Below are 21,513 nucleotides of genomic sequence, written 5' to 3' on the forward strand. Positions count from 1 at the left end.
ACTACTCACTCATCTCTAGTGGTTACATACAGCCAGGCTCTTATCTTAGCAGGTTATAGGAGATAGAAATAATAAAATGTAGAGAGTTACCAGAGACCTAATAAAAACAGATTTTCTCACTGGTTAAAAGAATATAAAGATTTATTATTATTACTATATACATAAAACAGCCTTATAAATATATTATTTACACATTACAAATGTCTCAAATGCATGAAAATAAAAACATCATGTTCTCAGCAAGGTTTTGACTTCCATTATTTTTGGAAATAAAAGCAAGAATATTAATGCCAAAATCTTTTAAGATGCTACAGTATGAGATACATTTTTTCTGTTATGTTACAATTTGTATCCGAGTTTGTCCCATACGATATAAGTAAAAGTGCTTTTAATAGAGAGTCTGCAAAAAAATCTCTCTTGAATGAGGTCCTCTGCTCAGGTTTTAATGTAGAGGATTGAGGTGTCCAGTCACAGTGTCTTGGAATCCTTATGTTCTTCTGAACTTATTAATGATAAGGAAAAGAACTCTTCTATAGCCCTCTCGGAACTGCCGGTTCATGGCTGCGTATAGTATGGGATTGATGCAGCTGTTTAACCAGGTGAGATTTGCAGCTATCATGTGAAGTACTTGGGGTGCTGCGTTTTTGGCATCAAAAATGTTGAGCAGTAAAAAGGGGATATAACTAACCACAAAGAAGAGAAAAACCACAAAGCACATGCGAGTGACCTTTTTGAAATCCGAACCAGAATCCTTTGGTTGGGGCACTGTGGCAGGGGCCGATCTAACATAGTCTGTAGAATGAGAGGTCACTGTAGTTTTGGAAGAACTGACATGTTCTGAGATGATCTCACTCGAGGCTCCCGTATCTACACCACTGTCTTCCACCTCATGAAATTTATCATTCACACCAGAGTTAGAAATGGAAACTTTTGATTTTCTGTTTTTGGTGTTGGCAAGTTTGTACTGGTCCAAAGCCTTGGAAGCAGATTTAACTTTGAGATGGATGAGCAAATAAAAGACACCAACACAGCTCAGGCCCACCACAAAGTAAAAACCCATTAGAATGGTGGTATAAGGTCTTCCTTTTATACGGTGGAAGCTGCAGGTACAAACTTTAGGAACCAGTACGTAGACTGGCCAAAGTGGTGCAAAGCTGGCAAATCCTGCCACCCAGCTGCCCAAAAGGATAAATGTTGCACCCAACTTGCAAAAAATACGATCAAAAAGTTTATTGTTGGTGATGAGAATGTATCGGCTGACGGCAATAAGACACAGGTTGATAATGGATACAGAATTAGAAACAAACAGCAGCATCCCAAAGACCCGGCAGAAGTGGCCACCACTTCTCCAGTGCAGGTGCAGGTAGGAGTCTACAGAGAAGGGCTGTAGGAACGTACAGTACAAGATGTCCGCCAGGGTTAGGTTGATGATGAGTAGATTGAAACGGGTCTGTAGCTTTTTATCCAGTGCATAGGCAACTACGGTTAGCACATTGCCAATTGTCCCCACCAAAGACACGATGATGCCCCATGTCACAGCAAAGTATCGATAATTCACGATGGATGGATGATAGCAGGAGAAGGGGTCTGAGTCATTCATTGTGGAATATGAATCATTCATGGTGAGGTCTGGGCTCTTCTACAAGAGTAACTCTTCCTGAAGGGAATAAAAGAAAAGATTCCGCTTATTTCAATGCACCAAATTGTTAGTCAGAATTTTAGGTCATATTACTAGTTAACATTATTTGTCTTCTTAGAGATGGTAACAATCACTAAGCTACAGTATATCCAATACTTAACATTTATTGCCTAAAACAGTTGCCATAGTTAGAAAACACCAAATCAGTCATAATGAGAATTTCAATTTTCATGTCACACCTTTGAGGCTCATGAACCTGTGATTTGGGGTAATATTTAGTGAAGCCCTCATACCATAGACCTATTTTACCAAACCCTAGTCATGAAAAGAAGGGAACATTGTGAAGACAGAAGGCACTAGAAGGCAGTTTTTTGGTTTGGATTTACCCATATAGCTTCTTAGATTGTTTACTTATTATGATGATGATGATTATTATTTATTTATATAGCACCATTAATTCCATGGTGCTTTACATTTGGGGGTTACATACAATACACAGAATATACAAATTTACTTCTCTCTATTCAGTCATACTAACCAGACATAAGGTAATATGGCACGAGAAGATATTAGAGACCTAATTATTATAAAGCTACCCCACATTTATGCCAGTGTCTAGTCGTAACCACAAAAATAAATCTAGGTCACTGTGTCTATAGAAACGGAATCACAAAATACAGAATGGTTAAAGCCTTTAAGTTATTTATAGTCATGTTTTTAACCCTTCGACAGGTTAGTTTAGATGTTGAGACGCTGCAGCTTTTTTTTTTTTATTTTCTATCTCCACCGTCCAAAATTTACAACGTCTTTATTTTTCTGTTGATCTAGCTTTATGAAGGCTTACTGTTTGTGCAATGAGCCGTACTTTTAATTGCATACGTATAAGGTTTATATTAGATTTTAAGTTTTATTTTGGGGGTGTCCATGTATCTACTCCTGGTCCGTCTTGAAAACACAAGAACAGTGGTTAGAAGAGCAACATTTCCAGTGTATTGATAAGGACAAGGAAATAGAAGGGGAAAAAGCGGTAGATTGGCGAGGCGAGAATTAATACGGTACTTTTGTTTTGGTGACTCATTCTAAGACTATGATGAAACATTTTTACCTGCCAGAAAACCCTTTAAGGTGTGGATTGTATTTCAGTTTTCTTGCATATCTAAGGTGTTGAATTTCTAGGTACCAATCTCAGCTAGTTCAGACCTGTATTATACTTTTCTTGGAGTGATGTAATACAGTACTGGATATAAAAGGCAATGAATCTTAGTCATTGGAATATTTGCATTAATTATATGTATTAATGTGTGGTCTAAGGGCTAGTTCACACGGGGATATGGAGGAGGATTTTGACAGCGGAATCCACATTATAATCCTCCTCCATACATAGTCTATGTAGACTGATAATTAGGAAGCATTTTTTTTCCGGTGCCAAAATAAGCCACACATTATTTACGTGTGAACTAATCCTAAAAATAACTATAATGAAAAATAGGTCCTTTGTCCTTCTCTGTGGGATTTGTCCGAAAAGACCCCCCAAGTATAATGTCAGCAGCGGTAGCAGCTGTCACTGGGCCCCTAATGTCCCAGGCCCTGTGGCAGCTGCCTCTGCTGCTATGGCGGTAGTTACGCTACTGATTGGATACCCTTTTTTTTTTTCTGACTAACACATAAGAATAGCCTTAATAAAGACTACTACTACTCCTACCTTTAGATGTCTTCTGCACGCCACTGTCTGGTAGAAATCTGGGTTTTCTTCGGTATGTAAATGAGTTCTTTCACAACACTGGTGGCGGTCCCCAGTGCTCAAACAGTACTGGGGGCGTCCCCAATGCTGCAAGAGAACTCTCCAGCGACGCCTCTGTCTTCTTCTGGAACGCCCTCTCCCCGTGCCTTTTTCCGTCCTGGGTTTCAATCTTCTAGGCATGTGCAGTTGGTTCTGCCATCGGGCCTCAGGCAGAGCCGACTGCTTACTGTGTAAGCAGCCATTTTCTTGTGGCCGCAGGAAAGGCAAAGCGATGCTACTCCTAGAAGATTGATGGCAGAGCCAACTGTGCATGCCTAGAAGATTGAAACCCAGAACAGAAGAAGACACAGGGAGAGGGCATTCCAGAAGAAGATGGAAGCATCACTGGAGATTTATCTCGTAGCATTGGGGACGCCCCCTGTGCTGCGAGAGAATTAATTTGCATACCGAAGAAAACCCGGATTTCTACCGAACAGCGGAACGGAGAAGACATCTAAAGGTAGGAGAAGAATAGCCTTTCTTAATGCTATTCCTATGTGTTAGTCAGAAAAAAAAGGGTATCCAATGATAGGATCCCTTTAACCATTTATTGTAATGAATCAAATGCCTAGCATATCTCATTTACTCTGTATAGTGTTTTGTACCCTTCCTTTATGTTATTTTTAGTTTATTTTTGAGTTTTGCAGCTTTTTTGGACAAATGCTGAGACTAGAGCTTATTAGAAAGTCTATAGTAAAATATTAAAGTATACATAAACAGGGTTTTGATTTTTAGAGGGGCCACACGGTGGCTCAGTGGTTAGCACTGCAGCCTTGCAGCGCTGGAGTCCTGGTGTTCAAATCCCACCAAGGGCAAAAAACCATCTGCAAGGAGTTTGTATGTTCTCCCCGTGTTTGCATGGATTTCCATCCCATATTCCAAAAAAGACATACTGATAGGGAAAAATGTACATTGTGAGCTCTATGTGGGGCTCACAATCTACATTAAAAAAAAATAAACAGGGTTTTGATTTTTGGTGCTTTTTAACCATTATATGGGTCAGTGGTATCATTTTCCAAGGCAACTTGTTCTAACTGTTGTATTTTTCGTAGCATTATATGGGTCAGTGGTATTTTTTTGCAAAGCAACGTGCTTGACTAACGTTAGGTTAACCTAAAAGTTTGGGTTTCCGTCCTTCCGATCCGCATGTGGACCCGAAAGACAGAAACCCTGTCTGCAAAAAAAAAATGGTTATACACGGAAACCCACGGACTCTATAAACTAATGCAAACCCACATATACACAGTATTTGCAAATAAAATACATATAGAAATATAGATATAACAATACAGCAATAGGTTCTGGCAAAATATACATATTTACCCTAATATTGAAAGAGGATTTACCTATATATTAAGTTTCATTATAATATAATCATATAAAAGAGACAGAATCTAACCTAGACTATAGAGGCCATGTACACATGGTAACAAGCATGTTCTATAAGAGAATAGTAATCTCTCATATATTGTAGGCTAGGTTGTACTCACCAGATGCAGAGTCACACTAGCTAGTGATATGAGATCATATAGAGCGGCTGTCTTTATATAACGTCTTTCCTCAAAAGCCCCACCTTGCTCAATAATTTCCCATAAGTTCTGTAAGTTAGTTCTCGTTTTAACTTGTACTGTTTTTGCTGTGTTTGCCTCTAACCCTTGTTTTTCTGGACTGCTGTGGGTTACTGGTGTTATCTCATGCAAGTTTTGATATATATCTATCACAGTCACTAGACATATATTATATCATCTCCTACTGCACCATAATGAAACAAATGCAACATATGACTGAATGACAGAATCCTGATGTTATGTGAGATCATATGCTGAATCAATTCATCATAGAAGTAAGAACTAAGGGATAGGAACAAATTAATTCCTTAGGGTAGTTATCAGATTTCTGGGGGTCTGACACCAGATACCCCCACTGACCAGCTGTTTACAGCAACCACTGATACTTAGATATGTGCAGAGAATAGAGATGGAAGCATTTGGCTCCTATCTTTGTGTAGTCGCCAAGTGGAGTCAATACGGCTCAGTTAAACTTTGAATGAAAGCGAAGTTAAAAAAACAAACAACCCCCCCCCCCCTCAAAACTAGCACTTAAAAGAACCCATCAGTGTGAACTCACCCTTAGGCCAGTTGCAGGCAGCTGTGGCCATGTTCAGTGTGTTATCCGTGTAGTACACTGACCCATTCATTTCTATGGGCCCGTACACATGATCGTGAATTACACATTCCCGTGTGCAGGCTGACAGTCATGGGCTGCAAAATATAGAACAGGTCCTATTCCTTTCCTGTTTTGAGGCTCTTGCTTCTGTGGCTCGTATTCATCTAATAGAAGGGGCTGTGGAAGCACGGCCTGTGCACGGGGGACATCTGCGTGTCCCCCATGAGCCACCCAATTCTTTAAAGAGGACCTTTCATCAGATTAGGCACAGGCAGTTCTATATACTGCTGGAGAGCTGACAGTTCGCTGAATTCAAGGGCGTTTCTGACAGTTAGCCATGGATGCCCTTCTGCCCAGCAGCGCCTTTCGCGCTGTACTGTGGAGCGGGGAGGAACTCCCCCCTCCCGCTCCTGATAATACTCGTCTATGGACGAGCACTGTGAGCAGAGGGAGGGGGCGTTCCTCCCCGCTCCACAGTACAGCGCGATAGGCGCTGCTGGGCAGAAGGGCGTCCCTGGCTAACTGTCAGAAACGCCCTTCTGACTGTAAAGCGCTACGGTACCGGGACCGATAGTGCTTTACACCGGACACAGATCGGGAAAGCCGATAGTGCGCTGAATTCAGCGAACTGTCAGCTCTCCAGCAGTATATAGAACTGCCTGTGCCCAATCTGATGAAAGGTCCTCTTTAAATCATGGCCGGCAGCACACAGTTCCTCATGTTTTGGAAAAGCCACTTTTTTGTTGCAGATTTTGCTTACAAAAAAAATTTACTTTTCCGCAAGGAGGTTTCACAAAGTGTCTTTTGTAAAAGGGTTATGGATTTTTTTGGCAGTTTATATTTCAGTTTTTTGAGCCAATTCCAGAACTGGATTCAAAAGGAAGGAGAAACTTAAAAGAAGGGCTGGGTATGGGGTCCCATATAACTAAAAAGGTTTAGGAATCTCTGCATGGAATTTTGGTGCAGAGAATCTGCAGCATTTTACACATTCCAGTATTAAGGTGGATTAGATTTTCAGAAATTTCAACCACACACCAGAAAAATGCATACAATCTGTAGTGTAGATTTTATATCTGAAGCATGACTCTTGTATGCACATGGTGCTTGTTTATTTTGAAGATTTTATCGCTGCATATTTCATTCTTTGCATTGTCCTAACAGAGGTATTTGGCAGCAATGTTTCTAGGAGAAACATCTCTGAAATAAGGCAGTGCACATAGAGGCTTTGCAGATCTGTACTTTGGGAACTCTGAATGTTGATGTACAGGTATTTGCAAATTCGCTACATAAAACACATTTCATAGTACCTGCAAAGTAGATGGGATTCTGACTAATCCAGCCACACATTGCAGCAAAATATACACAGTAGAGGGGCTGCGATTTCAAAAACTGTCATGTCACGTCAATTATATCTACAGAAATGCTAGCATTTTCTATATATAGTTATAATAGGGACAGTGAGTCCGCAGAAATTTCTGATCTGTAGTTAGGTCATCACTAAAAAAAAAAAAAAAAAAAAAAAAAAAAAAAAATCAGTTTGGGGTCAGAAAACCCATTTAGGCTTAGGCTCCACGTTGCAGAAATTGAGGTTTGTTTTTTGTTTGTTTTTTTTAAATGTAGGGCTCAAAATGGGCTTACATTTTTCACTATCAGTATGTCTGTGGTGTATGGAAGGAAATCCGCGCAAACACGGGGAGAACAAACAAACTCCTTGCAGATTTTTTTTTTTTTTTGTCCTTGGCAGGATTCGACTCAAGGACACCAGCAAGGCTGCAGTGCTAACCACTGAGCCACCATGTTGCCCTGAAACGCAGCTTTTTTGTTGTAGATTTTGCTGCGTTTTTTGAGCCAAAGCCAAGCATGGCTACAAAAGGAATGAGAAATATCTAGGAAGTTCTTATACTTCTCCCTTCTGCTTAATCCACTCCTGCTTTGGCTCCAAAAAAAAGCAGCAAAATCTACACCAAAAAAAGCTGTATTTGCCCAACTTGGGGCCTTAGCCTTAAAAAGGATCTTGTACCAGTTGTACCAACTCCAGTTCTTTGCATTCTTCCTCTGATTGGGATTTTTTTCTCCAGCCCCCTTCATTCCTGAGCAATAAGTGCTGCTAGTTTTGGTTCCTGATATGTTCTCTACTGTCAAGCGGGTTGTGACAGGCAGGAGCAAGCAAGGGGCCTGATTCTGAGTTCCGACCATGTCCGCCTCTGATTGGACAGTGTCAGAGAGCTCTGAATCACACCCCCTGCCTGACACCCCCCACTTGACAATATATTATATTTATAATATTGTCTAATTAGCATATCAGACAGTAAAACTAACAGCCTCAGGAATGGTAAGGACTAGAAGAATAATTCTAACTGTGCTGGAATCAGAGGTGGTGAATGATCCTTTTCAAAAGCCAGGATTTACAACTAACCTACCAATAGAACATAAACTTTTATTATGTGGTATAGAAATGGTTAGTAACATTGCCCAATCCTTTCATTTTAATATTTGTAGATTATCTAATTTCACAGTTATTCTGCGAGTAAAATATAGTTAACACCTAATACGCTTTAGTAGTCATGTTGTAATTTCCCTGTATTGGCGGAAATCCAGGGTACACATTTCATTTTGCAGTATATCATTACAGGTAGATTTCTAGCTTAACATGTAAAGGATTTTAAATATTCATATTCCTCTCGGATTTGTAATTATATAGAATCAGAGAAGGGTTTGTTATTCACCTGATGTGACCTTACCTTCATATAACACGCTATACTAGCCTATTATTAATCATCTGTAGAAATAAGTTGTGATTTCTTCCTCTGACAAGTTATTACAGCTTCCTTGGGGTTGTCACCCAAATTTCCTGAATAAATTAATAGGAACATGTGCATGATATCAGTCTGTACAAGTTAGAAGACATCCTATTTGGGAGCTGTAATGGCAGCACTAATAGTTGTCAACCAGCTTTCCTAAACAATTAGCAAACAATTAATGGAATTAAAGGGATATCCCTAATTTAAATATTTATAACATACTCATATGTGCCATTGAATTATAGGAGTACTACAGTCACCTGAACCTAAGCATATTTGACACATCTTGTTATATTGGGGTTCTCTACATGGGGTATATGGGAATGTCAGGAGAGGGCCAGAGAAGCAGTGCTGGAAGATCGTGGGATGAAATGGGGACACATTTTTCATTAACACGGTCAACCCCTTTAATATGTTTAAGACTGGTATACTCCTTTAAGATGACTGGGAATTTTGCAAGCTTTTTATATGTGTCATTTCCTCATAAGTGATTGATTCAGGCATGATTTTCTCTTTCTTAGAAGGATTTATGTATGAATAAGTTGTTTGTGTTTTAAAGTGACAATTCCTTGTAATGATGGGTACAATGAGTTGTGGGTATTGTTAGTATTGCAGCTAATGACCATATTTAGGAACTAATTCTCTATCACTTTGTTATTCCTCTATAGTAACAAACATTAGTCATAATTGTATCAGTAAGATTTCCACTGTTCCAATTTCCTTCCATTGGCTTTTAGGTTAGGGCTACACAGTAACTTTTGCAACACAACATCCTTTACTTAACCTACAACAATAGTATGGCGACATTGATGCAGCTCAGGAACTACATTACAGCCTTAAAGGGGTATTATCATGTACATAATCATATCTATATTTGTAGATAATTAAAAGTTTACACATTTTTACAAATATAAGTAATTAAAAATGCTGCAAAGTTTTAAAGATTTTCTCTAACTTTCTTAGTGGTGACAGTCTGTTATTTTGATCGGTTGCCAATGATTACGACCACTAATGCAGAAACTTTCTATGGTCTGGGACTTGTCAGGAAGCCAGCTATGATTTTCTTACTGTAGCTGGATTATCAGGCAGGGACACTACATGTATCAGAAGATATCCCGGCCACAATAAAGAAATCATGGCGGATATTCTGACCTTAGAAAGTTCCTGCATTCATGGTCATATCCAATTGCAACCGAACAAGACAACAGACTGTGACCACAAGATATTTAGAGGAAATCTTTAAAACCCTGCAAAATGTTTAATTACTTATATTTGCAAAAATGTTTAACTTTTAATTATCTACAAATTTAAAAATAATTATGTACATGGGAATACCCCTTTAAAGTGCTTTATTTCTTATTAGAGACTAAAAGGATTAAACTCCAGGGCTGTGGAGTTGGTTGACAAAACCACCGACTCCTACTCCTTTATTAACACAGCCCATTTCCGACTCTAACGGAAATCGGTATCTGTCTTCCTGACTGTGACGCCACCTAAAATTAGTTCCACCACCTACTCTTCTAACATTTAGGATGGGGAAGAAGTTTGTTGAATGTGATCTATACAGGTTCTTATACACTTCAACAATTTTGGCCTCTTGATGATCAGTTACAGAAGAAAAATATCATTAGGGTACTTTCATGTATCCATGGGGTAGAGACTTGTTTTACTTTGCTCTCCTGTCCACATTGCAGGTGATTTTTTTTAAATAGTGGTTTATATATTATGCCTGTGATATACAAGGCAGTACATGTATAACATTATTGGTCTGCAGATAGAGGAGGTGTAGAGTGGGATGATGGAAACTTCCCAAATTTGGAGGCCTGGGTCAAATTCTTATTTTTACCCATGTATTTAACATGACAATATATGTTTAGCCTTTTAGTATGACTGAATAATATAATCATTAAATGTACCCAAAAATCCAGATAAAAATCTCAGGTTTAGGCTTCTATCTCCCTTATACTCCACAACATAACGCTCAGTAACAGCCTCTCAGCTAATGTTTGGACTATTCCACACCTGCGTGTCCCAGTAGAAAGATTGTATCATATATTTAGTCTTTACTTGTCCATCAACAAATGAGGAAACAGCTGGTAGTAGATGGACATCTCAGTCTTTCCCCATCAGACATCCTCATACTGTATGAAGACGCCTGATGGGGTAAGACTGAAGCAATTTATACACCTTTTGATGTCCATCTACTACCAGCTGTTTCCTCATTTGTTATCTATACTATATCAATGCGGTATCTTCATCTTTTGCATTTTACTGATGTATGCGTTTTTTAGGGGTTTATAGTAAAGGTTAAAGAGGACTTTATGTTCTGTGCCCCGGATGAAGAGCTATCGGTGCTGGTACCGTACCTCTTCACTGTCAGAAGGGCGGTCCTGACAGTCAGTAAGGAACGTTCTTCCCCACAGTAGCGCCTATAGCACTGTACTGTGAGCGGTGAGAAATGCATCCCTCCTCTCCTCACAGTACTTGTCCATAGACTAGTACTGGGGGGGTGTTCCTCACCGCTCTCACAGTACAACGCTATAGGCTCTACTGTGAGGAAGAACGTTCCTTACTGACTGTCAGGAACGCCCTTCTGACAGTGAAGAGCTACGGTACCGGCACAGATAGCTCTTCACTGGGGGCACAGAACATGAAAGCCGACAGTGCGCTGAATTCAGCGGCTTTCTAACGGTACATAAAACCGCATGTGCCCCAGGTGATGAAAGGTGCATTTCCAGTCACATGTTCATTAATAAAAAAAACGCTTCATATACCGGCTAACGTCCACCCTTTCATTTTGTGTACTTGCTTTCCGGACACCCTGTATATAACCCAGTTATTTGTTATTTTTCCATTAGGAATTATATTTTGAGTTGTTCTGGTGTTATACACTGTCTGATCCATTAGCCCCCCTCCCTCCAAGGTACCTGTCTTACCAGAGAGATATTGAACCCAGCCTTAGAAGAGATACAGAGGAGTAACTTAAAGCTCCTGGACCCTAACATAAAATATGTAACAGAGTCCCCCACCTACCATGTGCTATTTATAATACTGACATTTTCTTATGTAGCAAAGAGCCCTCCTCAGTCACAAGGGCCAGGATGCGACTGCCACCATTGCAATCTTTAAAGGGGCTCTATCAGCAAAATTATGCTGATAGAGCCCCACATAGAATGCTGCTACTACTACTGCTACTGCGCATGCACCCGCATCATTTTTTATCAATATCATCAATATCAATTATCAATATAATTTTGCTGATAGTTCCCTTTTAACTTCAATTCTACTTGACCTGGTTCAAGATCTTTGAGAAATACTGCCCTAACAAATGCTGGGGTGTCACCCAGTGTCCCAATGATAGAAGGGTCACACTCCAGTGCTACTGGCAACCTGACTTATAGAGTTGGTTGAGAATTGTGATGTACTTATACACATTGGATTCAAGATGTTGAAGCCGATTATCTAATGTGTATGGGGAGTCTCCTAATAGCAAAAATCAGGGGGTAGAAGGAAGGGGTCATTTGGATATCCGAAGGAATACAATAGTGGGTTTCCTCCCACACTCCAAAGACAATGTATATTGTGAGTCCTCTATGGGACAGTGACTGTCAATGTCTGTAAAAGCGTTGCGGAATAAGATGGCACTATACAAGTAAGCATAATAAATAATAATAAATATCTGCTGGCTGAACTAGTTTTCACCTGATGGCTATTACAGGTATATGAACAATCAGCTTTTATGTTGGATGTATTTCTGCTCTATAAAGAATCATATATTGTGTAATATCATGAAGATATTTCATTTGTTCTACATTTACAGCCACAATACAACTTCGTATGTGTTAATAATACCAAAATAACAACAGTGTGTCAATAGTTGTCTGGATTATCTGATCCATTGCAAATCTAAAAGGAAATTCTGGGATTACCTTTACTCTATCAAAAAAAGAACAGTGTTTTATAAATGTGTTAAGCAAGTGGATTATGCGGCGTGCTATGAGGAACTTTCACAACTTTCACTCTTCCTGATGGTATTTCCACACTGTCATCAGATTGCCAGCTTTTACAGCAGTCTGCAGATTTATGTGTTACTGGAAAGAGGGAAATAATGATGCAAAAAGTCATCTAAAAGTTCAAGAATTTATCATTTTAACTGTTTTTATTACATTTTTTTAACAAAAGGTATTTTATTTTTTATCTGGACTAGTGGAAGGTAGAAAGGGGGGACATGATTTTTGCCTTTCATGCCTTTCTGTATGTTAAGTAAAACTTATATATGGAAACACAGCCAAGATTCTCACTTTGATGATGTTAGAAATTTATACCACATTGTAAATGGTCTATCTTGTCACAAGGCAATGGTTCTTTCATACTCCTATGCTTATTGACTGACAGGTGGAGCTATAGTTGCAGATTCCCTTGCCCAGTCATCCTAGATCTGTTACATTTGGCTCCATCGTCTATCCCTCACCAAGTTACCATGGACCAAGGACAAAGTCTCCTTTTGGAAAGTTCTCTTAAGGATGTGGACCCACTTCACAACAATACCTGGTTAGAGCTACTGTTGCTGACTATGCGTCCTCTATGCCATCTCATTGGGTACATATATAAGAGACTGGTGACTTCAAGCTCCCAAACTCCCCCTGACTTACTTAAAGCCTGAGGGAAAGAACTGACTGTACAATTGACAAGATAGGGGACTAATAACATTTTGGTCCCTCCAGATGTATTTGACTTTAGGAGTCAAGCTATAAGTTGATCACCCGATGGTATAAAACACCTGAATGGCTCCACTCCATTGACGGTGCCTCTTGTGTATGGTTTTCTATTTGCACAGTTGGTGTTCGTAGCCTAAAATCTGCCCCTTTTGTGATGAAGCCCAAAGTATAACTAACATTGTTTGCTCTCTTAACCCGTAACAGGTTATACTGGGCATTACACCTTCACATATCTGACCCCTTTAACTCCCATTTTTTTCACTACAAACTTACTTGGTACTTGGTACAAACTTCAAAATCTCTCATCCCCCTACAGTGGGTGAAAACGTCACCACTGCCAATTTTACAATGGTTGATTAGAGTTCCTAATATGTGCCGTCTGGCAGAACTATCCCATTATGAATTACATACCCACGCCAAATTTCTCTTAATTTGGCAACCCTGGCTGTCCTTTCGACAATACCCAGAATTTACCACCTTGATAATCCCTGTCTTCTCCAGAACCTGATGTTATATTTTGTATTAGTTTACTTTTCTGTGGATGATATGTTATTATTGCACTTTAGTAGTCACTCCCCCCATTGAGTTACTACTTAATTTTATCCTATGTATATGTACACTTCCCCTTTCCTTTGCCCAACCACATCCCATCCTTGTCTCTATAGTAACTGTGTATTTTACGTTCTAGTCTTTGTATTACGTATGCCTGCATCTCCTCATCCTCTGACTTATGTTTGATATTCTCATCCTTTTTGCATATGTGGTTCATTGTACCCATTTTCCTGTTTAATGCAAATAGAGTCGAAAGAAAAGTAATAAAATATGAGAACTACTATAGAAAGTTAATGGTGGCTGCAATGCAAAGTAAATCTATGAAATGTAGTGACAGGCAGCTGCTTATCAACCTTGTGCAAGAACAATAGTTCTCCTAGACACATCATTGCATTGACAAGTGCCAGAATTATAATATTGCAACTGCAGGCCCGGATCAAGCAAAGCCCTATTATATTAGTCATTTTTCATAATCAAAGAAATAGATCAAAGAGTCTCAATGATTTGGTGATTCATAGATTTTCAAAGAGTGCAAATGTCTAGAATGAAGGAGATAGAATTAGAACAAGCGAGGCAGCAAACCACGATGGACTTCAAGCGAAAACTCCCAAAGCAATGGGGCACTTAGTAAGGGCGCCTCACAGTAGATGTTTCCAGACTCCATATACATATTTCGGCAATTATGTAATACAGGAATATGTAAGCAGACTGTATCCTTTACTTTCAGAGGAGTGTATGAGCCCTGATATATGGCACAGGCACTGCTATCTACACTATAGGATGTCTTTATACATAGGAACCTCTCAAACAAAAAGAGCGAAAATCACGTTATATTTAAGTGTTTTATAAGTGTCATCCTGCACATGGTCTACACAATGCAATGTTTCCTCAACTCACCCCTACACAATGCCCCCTGTCCCCTCAGCGACCATTCAAAATATATTATATATACAGTATTACATACAATTTTTTTTTTTTTAGGTTATACACACCTAATCCAGCTTCCACAATGTTGCTTGCAGGCACGGCTGCGGTGAGGTCTCTGGCACTCATTGCACCTCCCTCCCACAGATATTACCAGCCTAAGCCTGGGGCTCTCCCAATATAGTCAACTTTATCTGTGTCCTGAGGACACAGATAGTTGAAATTGCTAGCTGCAGCCCCAAAGTGCTAGACTGTCCCACATGATTTGGGTCTGCTGAAGGGGACCCCACTACCAAAGGACCTGGTGCAGATAGATAGATAGTTAAAGGGATCATGGATAGCTTTGTAACAACCTTTCATTAGGGTAGTATCTATAAAGGGTCAATAGGTAGTGCCTAGTACTGCAGTGTCACATGAGAAGACACCAGTGACATACATATAGCGCTTAGTAAGTTGGAAAGTCCTGTTACAGACTTTATACTAGTGTTTAGGAATCTCAAGCTTCTTAGAGCTCGGTTACATCATGAAAAGCAGCAAATCTTTTTTCTGAAAGCAACTATGGCAAAAACCACTTGAAATCTGATGTATTTTGCTGTAGCACACCTTCAGGAATCACCATTGGCCTCTCCCAACTTTAAACCTTTGTGGTGTAGTTTTAGGTACAGAACATGGACAAGATGGGGAGAAATCTCATCCACTATGTTGCTACTATATGTTGAGCTTTAGCCACTAGCAGGTTTTTGGCATCTGCTTCCTACAAGTAAATTCCGCGTGACCCCAATTTAAGGTAGCGATTCCATGAAAAGTATTTATCCCCTATCCTTAAGAAAGGTGATAGTTTTCTGTTCACTAGAAGTCTGACCACTAGAACACCTAGCAATCACAAGAATAGGGATCCCTGAGTCCACCATGTGAATGAGTGGTATTGTCTATTAGAGACAATGTCAAGGAACCACTGGGTTTCCCCGCTCCACCATCTTATGCAGCGAGTTCAGAATTTGATTATTTTAATCTTCAGAGATCACACCCATAGTGATTTTTTTCAGTACAGATAATGCACACAGTGATGTCATACTACAGGGGTAATGTACACAGCTAAGTCAGAGTACAGAGAAAATATATATGGTGATGTCACAGTACCTACATAATGTCCACTATGACACCATAGTACAGAGGTAATACATACACAAAAAGATCACTGTGCACACTGTGACATCACAGCATATGAAGAAAATAATAATAATGTCACATGTAGGAATTATAGTATGCCAATAAAGTAACAGAGGTACATTCACATCTCCTTCCACCATGCATAGTTATCACCGTAGGTCTCCCTATATCAGGGTCCATTCACACTGAGTTTTTTGGCGAGGATTTTGGCGCTGAATCCGTGTCAGAATCCAAGTGGAAAAACGCATCCCCATAGAGTTCTATCAGTTCCGCTAGCTTTTTTTTCCCCACTAGTGGATTTTTTCCGCTAGTGGAAAAAAAGCTTTCTTCAGGCGGATTCCACCTGCAAAAACCAATGCAGTGAATGGGAGGCGGAAAATCCACGTCGCAGATTTGGGCGCGGAATTGTCAAAAACCACATGGAAAAAACACTAGTGATTTTTTTCAAGGTCTATACACTGTGCTGGAGGAAAAAAAAATTCCTAATTCCCGAAGCGGATTTTTTCCTCACCAAAAACTCTGTGTGAATGGACCCTGAGGGTAGAATATACTAGCAGAAAAAGGAACCCACTGAAGTCAATGGGAGGCTTTTTTTTTCAGCGCTGAAATTCCACACCAAATTCCTCACCAATTTCCTCTGTGTGAATGGTCACTTATTGTTAGGGTATCAGTAGTATTGTGAAGGATGCAGACATAACCTCTTCCGTATTCGTCTGTTCTAATTGGCTATAATGTAAAAAAACTTGACAGACACGTTCTTCCATCATGTTTATGAATTTTTGTAACAAAAGACAAAGTCCTGCATGTACGACTTTTTTTCTTCTGTTAGAAAAGTAAAAAACAAGACACAACAAAGTTTCCATTATGTTTTTTATACATGGGGCTTAATGGAGCCAGCTCCGAAGGGAGGGGGCTCTGTCTGCATCTGTGGTTTAATGTTTTTTGCTCTCATCCCCTGACTGATAAATAAGGGTAGTGTGAACCCACGCTTAGGCTGAGGTCCCACATTGCTGAAAAAACTGCTTCTTTATTGCAGATTTTGTTGTAGGATTTTTGAGTCAAACCCAGAAGCGGCTACATAAGTAATGGGAAATAGATAGCAAGTTCTTATACTTCTCCCTTCTGCTCAATCCACTCCTGAATTTGGCTCAAAAACTGCATCTGCAACAACAAAAAATGCAGTTTCTCTGCAATATGTTGCCTTGGTCTAATTCTGTTTGTTTCTTATATCTTCTTTACCTCTTTTCTGTACCTGATATATTGCTGTAGATCACAATTTAATAAAACTATGATCCAATCTTTGTTTTCAGATCCTTTAATTTATTTCTTAAATATACATTTTTATTTCTAATTTTTTGTTTTCCATCCTAAATAAAGATCGTTCTTATGGTTTTGTAGATTTTTTTAAAAAAACTTTAATAAAAAAAGAAAAAATCTCCTATGCTTGGGCTGCTCCGCTACTTGTAGTGCTACTCATTGTAACTATTGAGCTACAGCTGCAGTGGAAGTGAATGAATTACATTGTATGCAATGCTGCAGCTGTCACTCAATAGTTAGACTCAATCTATTGCTCTATAAAAGTCCCAGTATAGCTCTCACCTTAAGGTGACAAAAGTTTCAAGGATTCTACACACACCTGTGTATGTGTATATATATATATATATATATATATATATATATATATATATATATCCCATAAGACTCACCTTACAGCCCTATGGCGGTCATAGACAGGAGACGTTCAGGGCACTAGGTCTCTTACTGCTCCTCTTCTGCTCAGATGAAAGCTCTGTGTCTTCCCTCAGGATAGTAGGAGGAAATACTTCCAATGCCTCAGTGTAGGATGGGCAGGTACAGAATCTGGAATGGAGACAAATTATGTTGTAAAGCCATTAACCCCTTGAGTTTCAGGAAGTGAAGGTAAAGATCACCTTATATAACAGGGTGTGTTGTGCAGTCTTATCTGACTCACTCGCATCTTGGGAAATTCAAGGAGTCTATTTTAAAGAGTGACATGTTATTCGAACAGGAAGGTAAATGACTTGTGACTTATTGCATAATGTGGTGTTGTCTGACTGCTGGGTGAGTGTCTGACTAAGGGGCAAATGGAGGTTAAGGAGGGGAGGGTGGGGGTACAGAATGTTACTGGGGAAATTCCTGACCTGCTTCATCTTCCTATGGATATAGAGCACATTTACACATGTACATACCGCCTATCTTTCCAAGGACTGAAAAAGGGACAGAATATGTACACCATGGTGAATTTACATATAGTAAAACCCACCTCCACTTTGGCTCTGCTCCTGTCTCGTTGTGTCCCTCTCACTGTATGCCCCATGTTATAATGCCCCCTCCAATTGTGTTCAAAGAATACAGCTCTCCCTTTATTTACCCCAACACACACAATACCTCTCCCCCTCCAAAGACAGCTCCGTGCTTCACCATTGAAGCTAGAACATACTTTCAAGTCCAGGATTGTATGGCATGACATGTATTTTATATCAGCATTTTAAGTCAAAACCAGGATTGGGTTGAAATCACGAAATGGTTTTGAAAATTTGGGTTATGATTCGGGTATATTCATACATGGTGACTTTGTTGTAGAAATTCATGTGACTGTCCCATTCCTCTGAAGGGTGCTTGAAGAAATCGTGTTTGCTGCCAAAATTGGCACATTTAGATATAGGGAGCTGAGTTTGTCGCATAAATTTTCCCCACATCTTTATATTTTAGGTGTAATTTTATGGATATTGCACAGCACCTTTTCTCATGTCATATATTCTGTGAGTACCTCTTGGTTTGTGCTTATACTTGGTATAGGATCTGTAGTTTGGGGTGTGGGTTCTATTCCTGCATTTGGGGTTTGGCTTTATATTTTCTGTGGGTTTTGGTCTGGAGTCTAGTGTGGGCTATGTGTTTCAGCTGAAAACCATTCAGGCATGCCGGCTAAGTGATTCAATAGATATTGTAGGAATGCAGGAGTTGTATCCATAAGACAGCAAGTAAAATCAAGACCGCACAGTTCTACAGATAAAACTACATATTTGCTAGAAAATCCTAAACCATTTACAATTAGTTCTATGTGCTTGTATATGATCTGTACAGTACTGTATGTATATATGTGCATATGATGCAATGTTGTGAGACTACACCTGTCCCTGTTGCAGTCTGCACGCCAGGATTCTTACATTCCCTCCTCTTGCTAGACTACTTGAGGCTAGGCCAGAGGTAAGTAAACTACTGGACGACAAGTGATCCTTGACTCAGGAATGTTTGTATTAACTTCTTGACTACTGATGTCAAATTCACTAGCATTTGGCTATTATTCTGTAGGGGGAGTAATTTACATTTTCTGCCTGGGGCACCATAATACCTTTACTTACACCCTGTGCCCACCTTTGTGCCCTCACATTGAAATGTTTGCTGTTGTACCTCCAGTACAGTAATAATGATCCCTTGTGTTCCAAGCACAATGTTATAATGTGTCTCTTAATAAGTACCAACAGAAGTATTAAAACCTGTACTTATTAGAGATGAGCAAGTACTGTTCGGATCAGCCGATCCGAACAGCACGCACCCATTGAAATGAATGGATGCACCTGGTACATCCGTTTCGACGGCGGCCGGCCGCTTAACCCCCCGCATGCCGGCTATGTCCATTCATTTCTATGCGAGCGTGCTGTTCGGTTCGGCTGATCCGAACAGTACTCGCTCATCTCTAGTACTTATCTAACCCTGATCCCACATAGCGCTGCATTTCTGTATTAATATAGGGAAAAACATTTAAGTTATATGTCAAATTTAAATTCTAGCGTAATTTTAAGTTAAGAAACCATGTTGCAGATCTTGCTGTGGTTTTTTTTTTTTTTTGAGCCAAATCAAAAATCGGTTAAGCTAAGGACCCACGTAGTTTGCTGCAGCAAAAATCCAGTCGTGGCTAGCTGTTTTTTTGGACTGTATTCTGAGGCGGTCTCCACGTCAAAATCCAGCCCAAAAAACACTGTGTGAACCCAGCCTCAGGGTGACCACACCACATATGTGATGTGTAATCCTCAACTATATAGAAAGTGTAAATTTATGGTGAGTACACAGATAGCCACAACACCGCAGATGCAAAGCAGCGTAAAACTGCGTTGTCATGCGGTTTTACTGTAAATCGGCACAGGTTTTTTACACTGAATTTAAATGGCCGAATAGTTTTGTGGATTAAACTGATGTTTTATTGCATTCTGAATGCCCATTAACAACCAATGTAAACAAAACCAATTTGCAGTAAAAGTACAGATACGGCACAAAATAACTTGACTCAGGAAAACTAACTTGGCATGTAACACATAACTGTACATACCATTCATTTCAATGGCGTGACACATTCAATTTCAAGTTAATGCATGCGGCGTTGGATTTGTTTGCTACATCTGTTGGCATAGGTTTTGACTACATGGTGACTGCGCCTCTCTCATGCTGTGATCTCTGTGTGTAGTACTCACAGGCCACGTAGTCTTATCACAGTTTTTGGTATAGATTTTTGAATCAAAGTTAGAAATGGATTAAATAAGAATTGAAAATAGAACGATACTTTACTTCTCGCTGGATCTACTTTTGGCTTTAGTGAAAAAAATATCAATAAAAAACTGCCACAAAAAACTAGTCATAACCTCAGCCTTAGGCTAGGTTCACACCAGCGTTTACACTTTGTTTGGTGTCTCCAACCCCGAACCTATTTAAAAAATTACGGCATTTTTGCCTTTTTTTGGGCGGAAACCCAGCAGACCCCGTTATAGTTTATGGGGTCCATGGGTAACCAAGCGGACGCCCCAAACGGAAACTCTAATGCAGGTGTGAACATAGCGTAAGGCTAGTTGCAGATGACCGTGTGTATTTTAAGGCTGCTTTCACACGTCAATGTTAGGTCAGTGATTTTCATTAGTTATTGTGTGCCAAAATTAGGAGTGGGTTAGAAACACAGAACGGGTTCAAATATTTCTATTATACCTGATCTCTGTGTAGTCTCCGCTCTTAACTTTGGCTCACAATCACTGAACAAAATCACTGACCAAAAACTGATGTGTGAAAGCAGCCTAAATCTGTATACACATGACAGTGATTAATGGGCATGTGACATCCGCTTATTTAATGGACGTCACATGGGTAGCATTAAACTCAAAGTCAGTGAATGCGGGGCTATTCACATAACAGTTATTTTGATAGTCCTATTTTTGGCTTATTTTTTTCATGGATTTCTCCATACAGGGCCCCACATTACGCTTTTTTTCCACGGGTTTTTTTGTTTGTTTGTTTGTTTTTGTGAATAGCTTTTCTTCCCTCATTAAACTTATAGGAAAAATGCAAGTGCTTCTGCAGGTATAATTGACATGCTGCATTTTCCAAAAATGCATGCGTTTTTGAAAATGAAGTTTTTCTGCAGTCAGAATATTATTTACGTTGCTGGTATTGGAAGGCTGGGGAAACAATACCGCAAAAAAACTCTTTTTTACATTACCTGCAAAGTGAATGGGATTCTGGCTAATTCTATACACACATTACAGAAAAAAATAATCTATAGTGGAAAAGCGTCGGGATTGTCTACTACCACAGTCCCAGGAAGCCCTGCGCTCCATATGACCACTGAGACTAGTCATTGGCTTCACCGGAAAACAGAGAAATATCCTGCGCAGTGGAACTTTTTCTACGCCGGGCAACACTTTCAATTTTGACACTGCAGACATCCAACAGACCCTATTATAGTCAATAGCGTCCGCC

At 39.6% G+C, this 21,513-nt stretch overlaps 1 protein-coding gene across 3 annotated transcripts; it reads right to left on the bottom strand.

Moving 5' to 3' along the window:
- Nucleotides 1-361: 361 nt before the first annotated feature.
- GPR84 (G protein-coupled receptor 84) lies at nt 362-17,634 on the bottom strand. 3 transcript variants are annotated; one of them, XM_075265846.1, is made up of 2 exons: nt 17,457-17,634; nt 362-1,657 (listed from the first exon to the last, which is right to left on the bottom strand). In XM_075265846.1, the coding sequence occupies exon 2, from the start codon at nt 1,619-1,621 to the stop codon at nt 488-490; it is 1,134 nt and encodes a 377-aa protein (XP_075121947.1). In that variant the 5' UTR covers nt 1,622-1,657; nt 17,457-17,634; the 3' UTR covers nt 362-487. The 3 variants fall into 3 exon arrangements, with proteins under 3 accessions (XP_075121947.1, XP_075121949.1, XP_075121948.1); XM_075265848.1 differs by having other exon boundaries at nt 362-1,636; nt 17,453-17,634; XM_075265847.1 differs by lacking the exon at nt 17,457-17,634 and adding an exon at nt 4,910-4,924.
- Between the last annotated feature and the right edge of the window lie 3,879 nt (nt 17,635-21,513).

Source organism: Leptodactylus fuscus, chromosome 2, assembly GCF_031893055.1.
Source record: "Leptodactylus fuscus isolate aLepFus1 chromosome 2, aLepFus1.hap2, whole genome shotgun sequence".
NCBI classification, from domain to species: Eukaryota; Metazoa; Chordata; class Amphibia; order Anura; family Leptodactylidae; genus Leptodactylus; species Leptodactylus fuscus.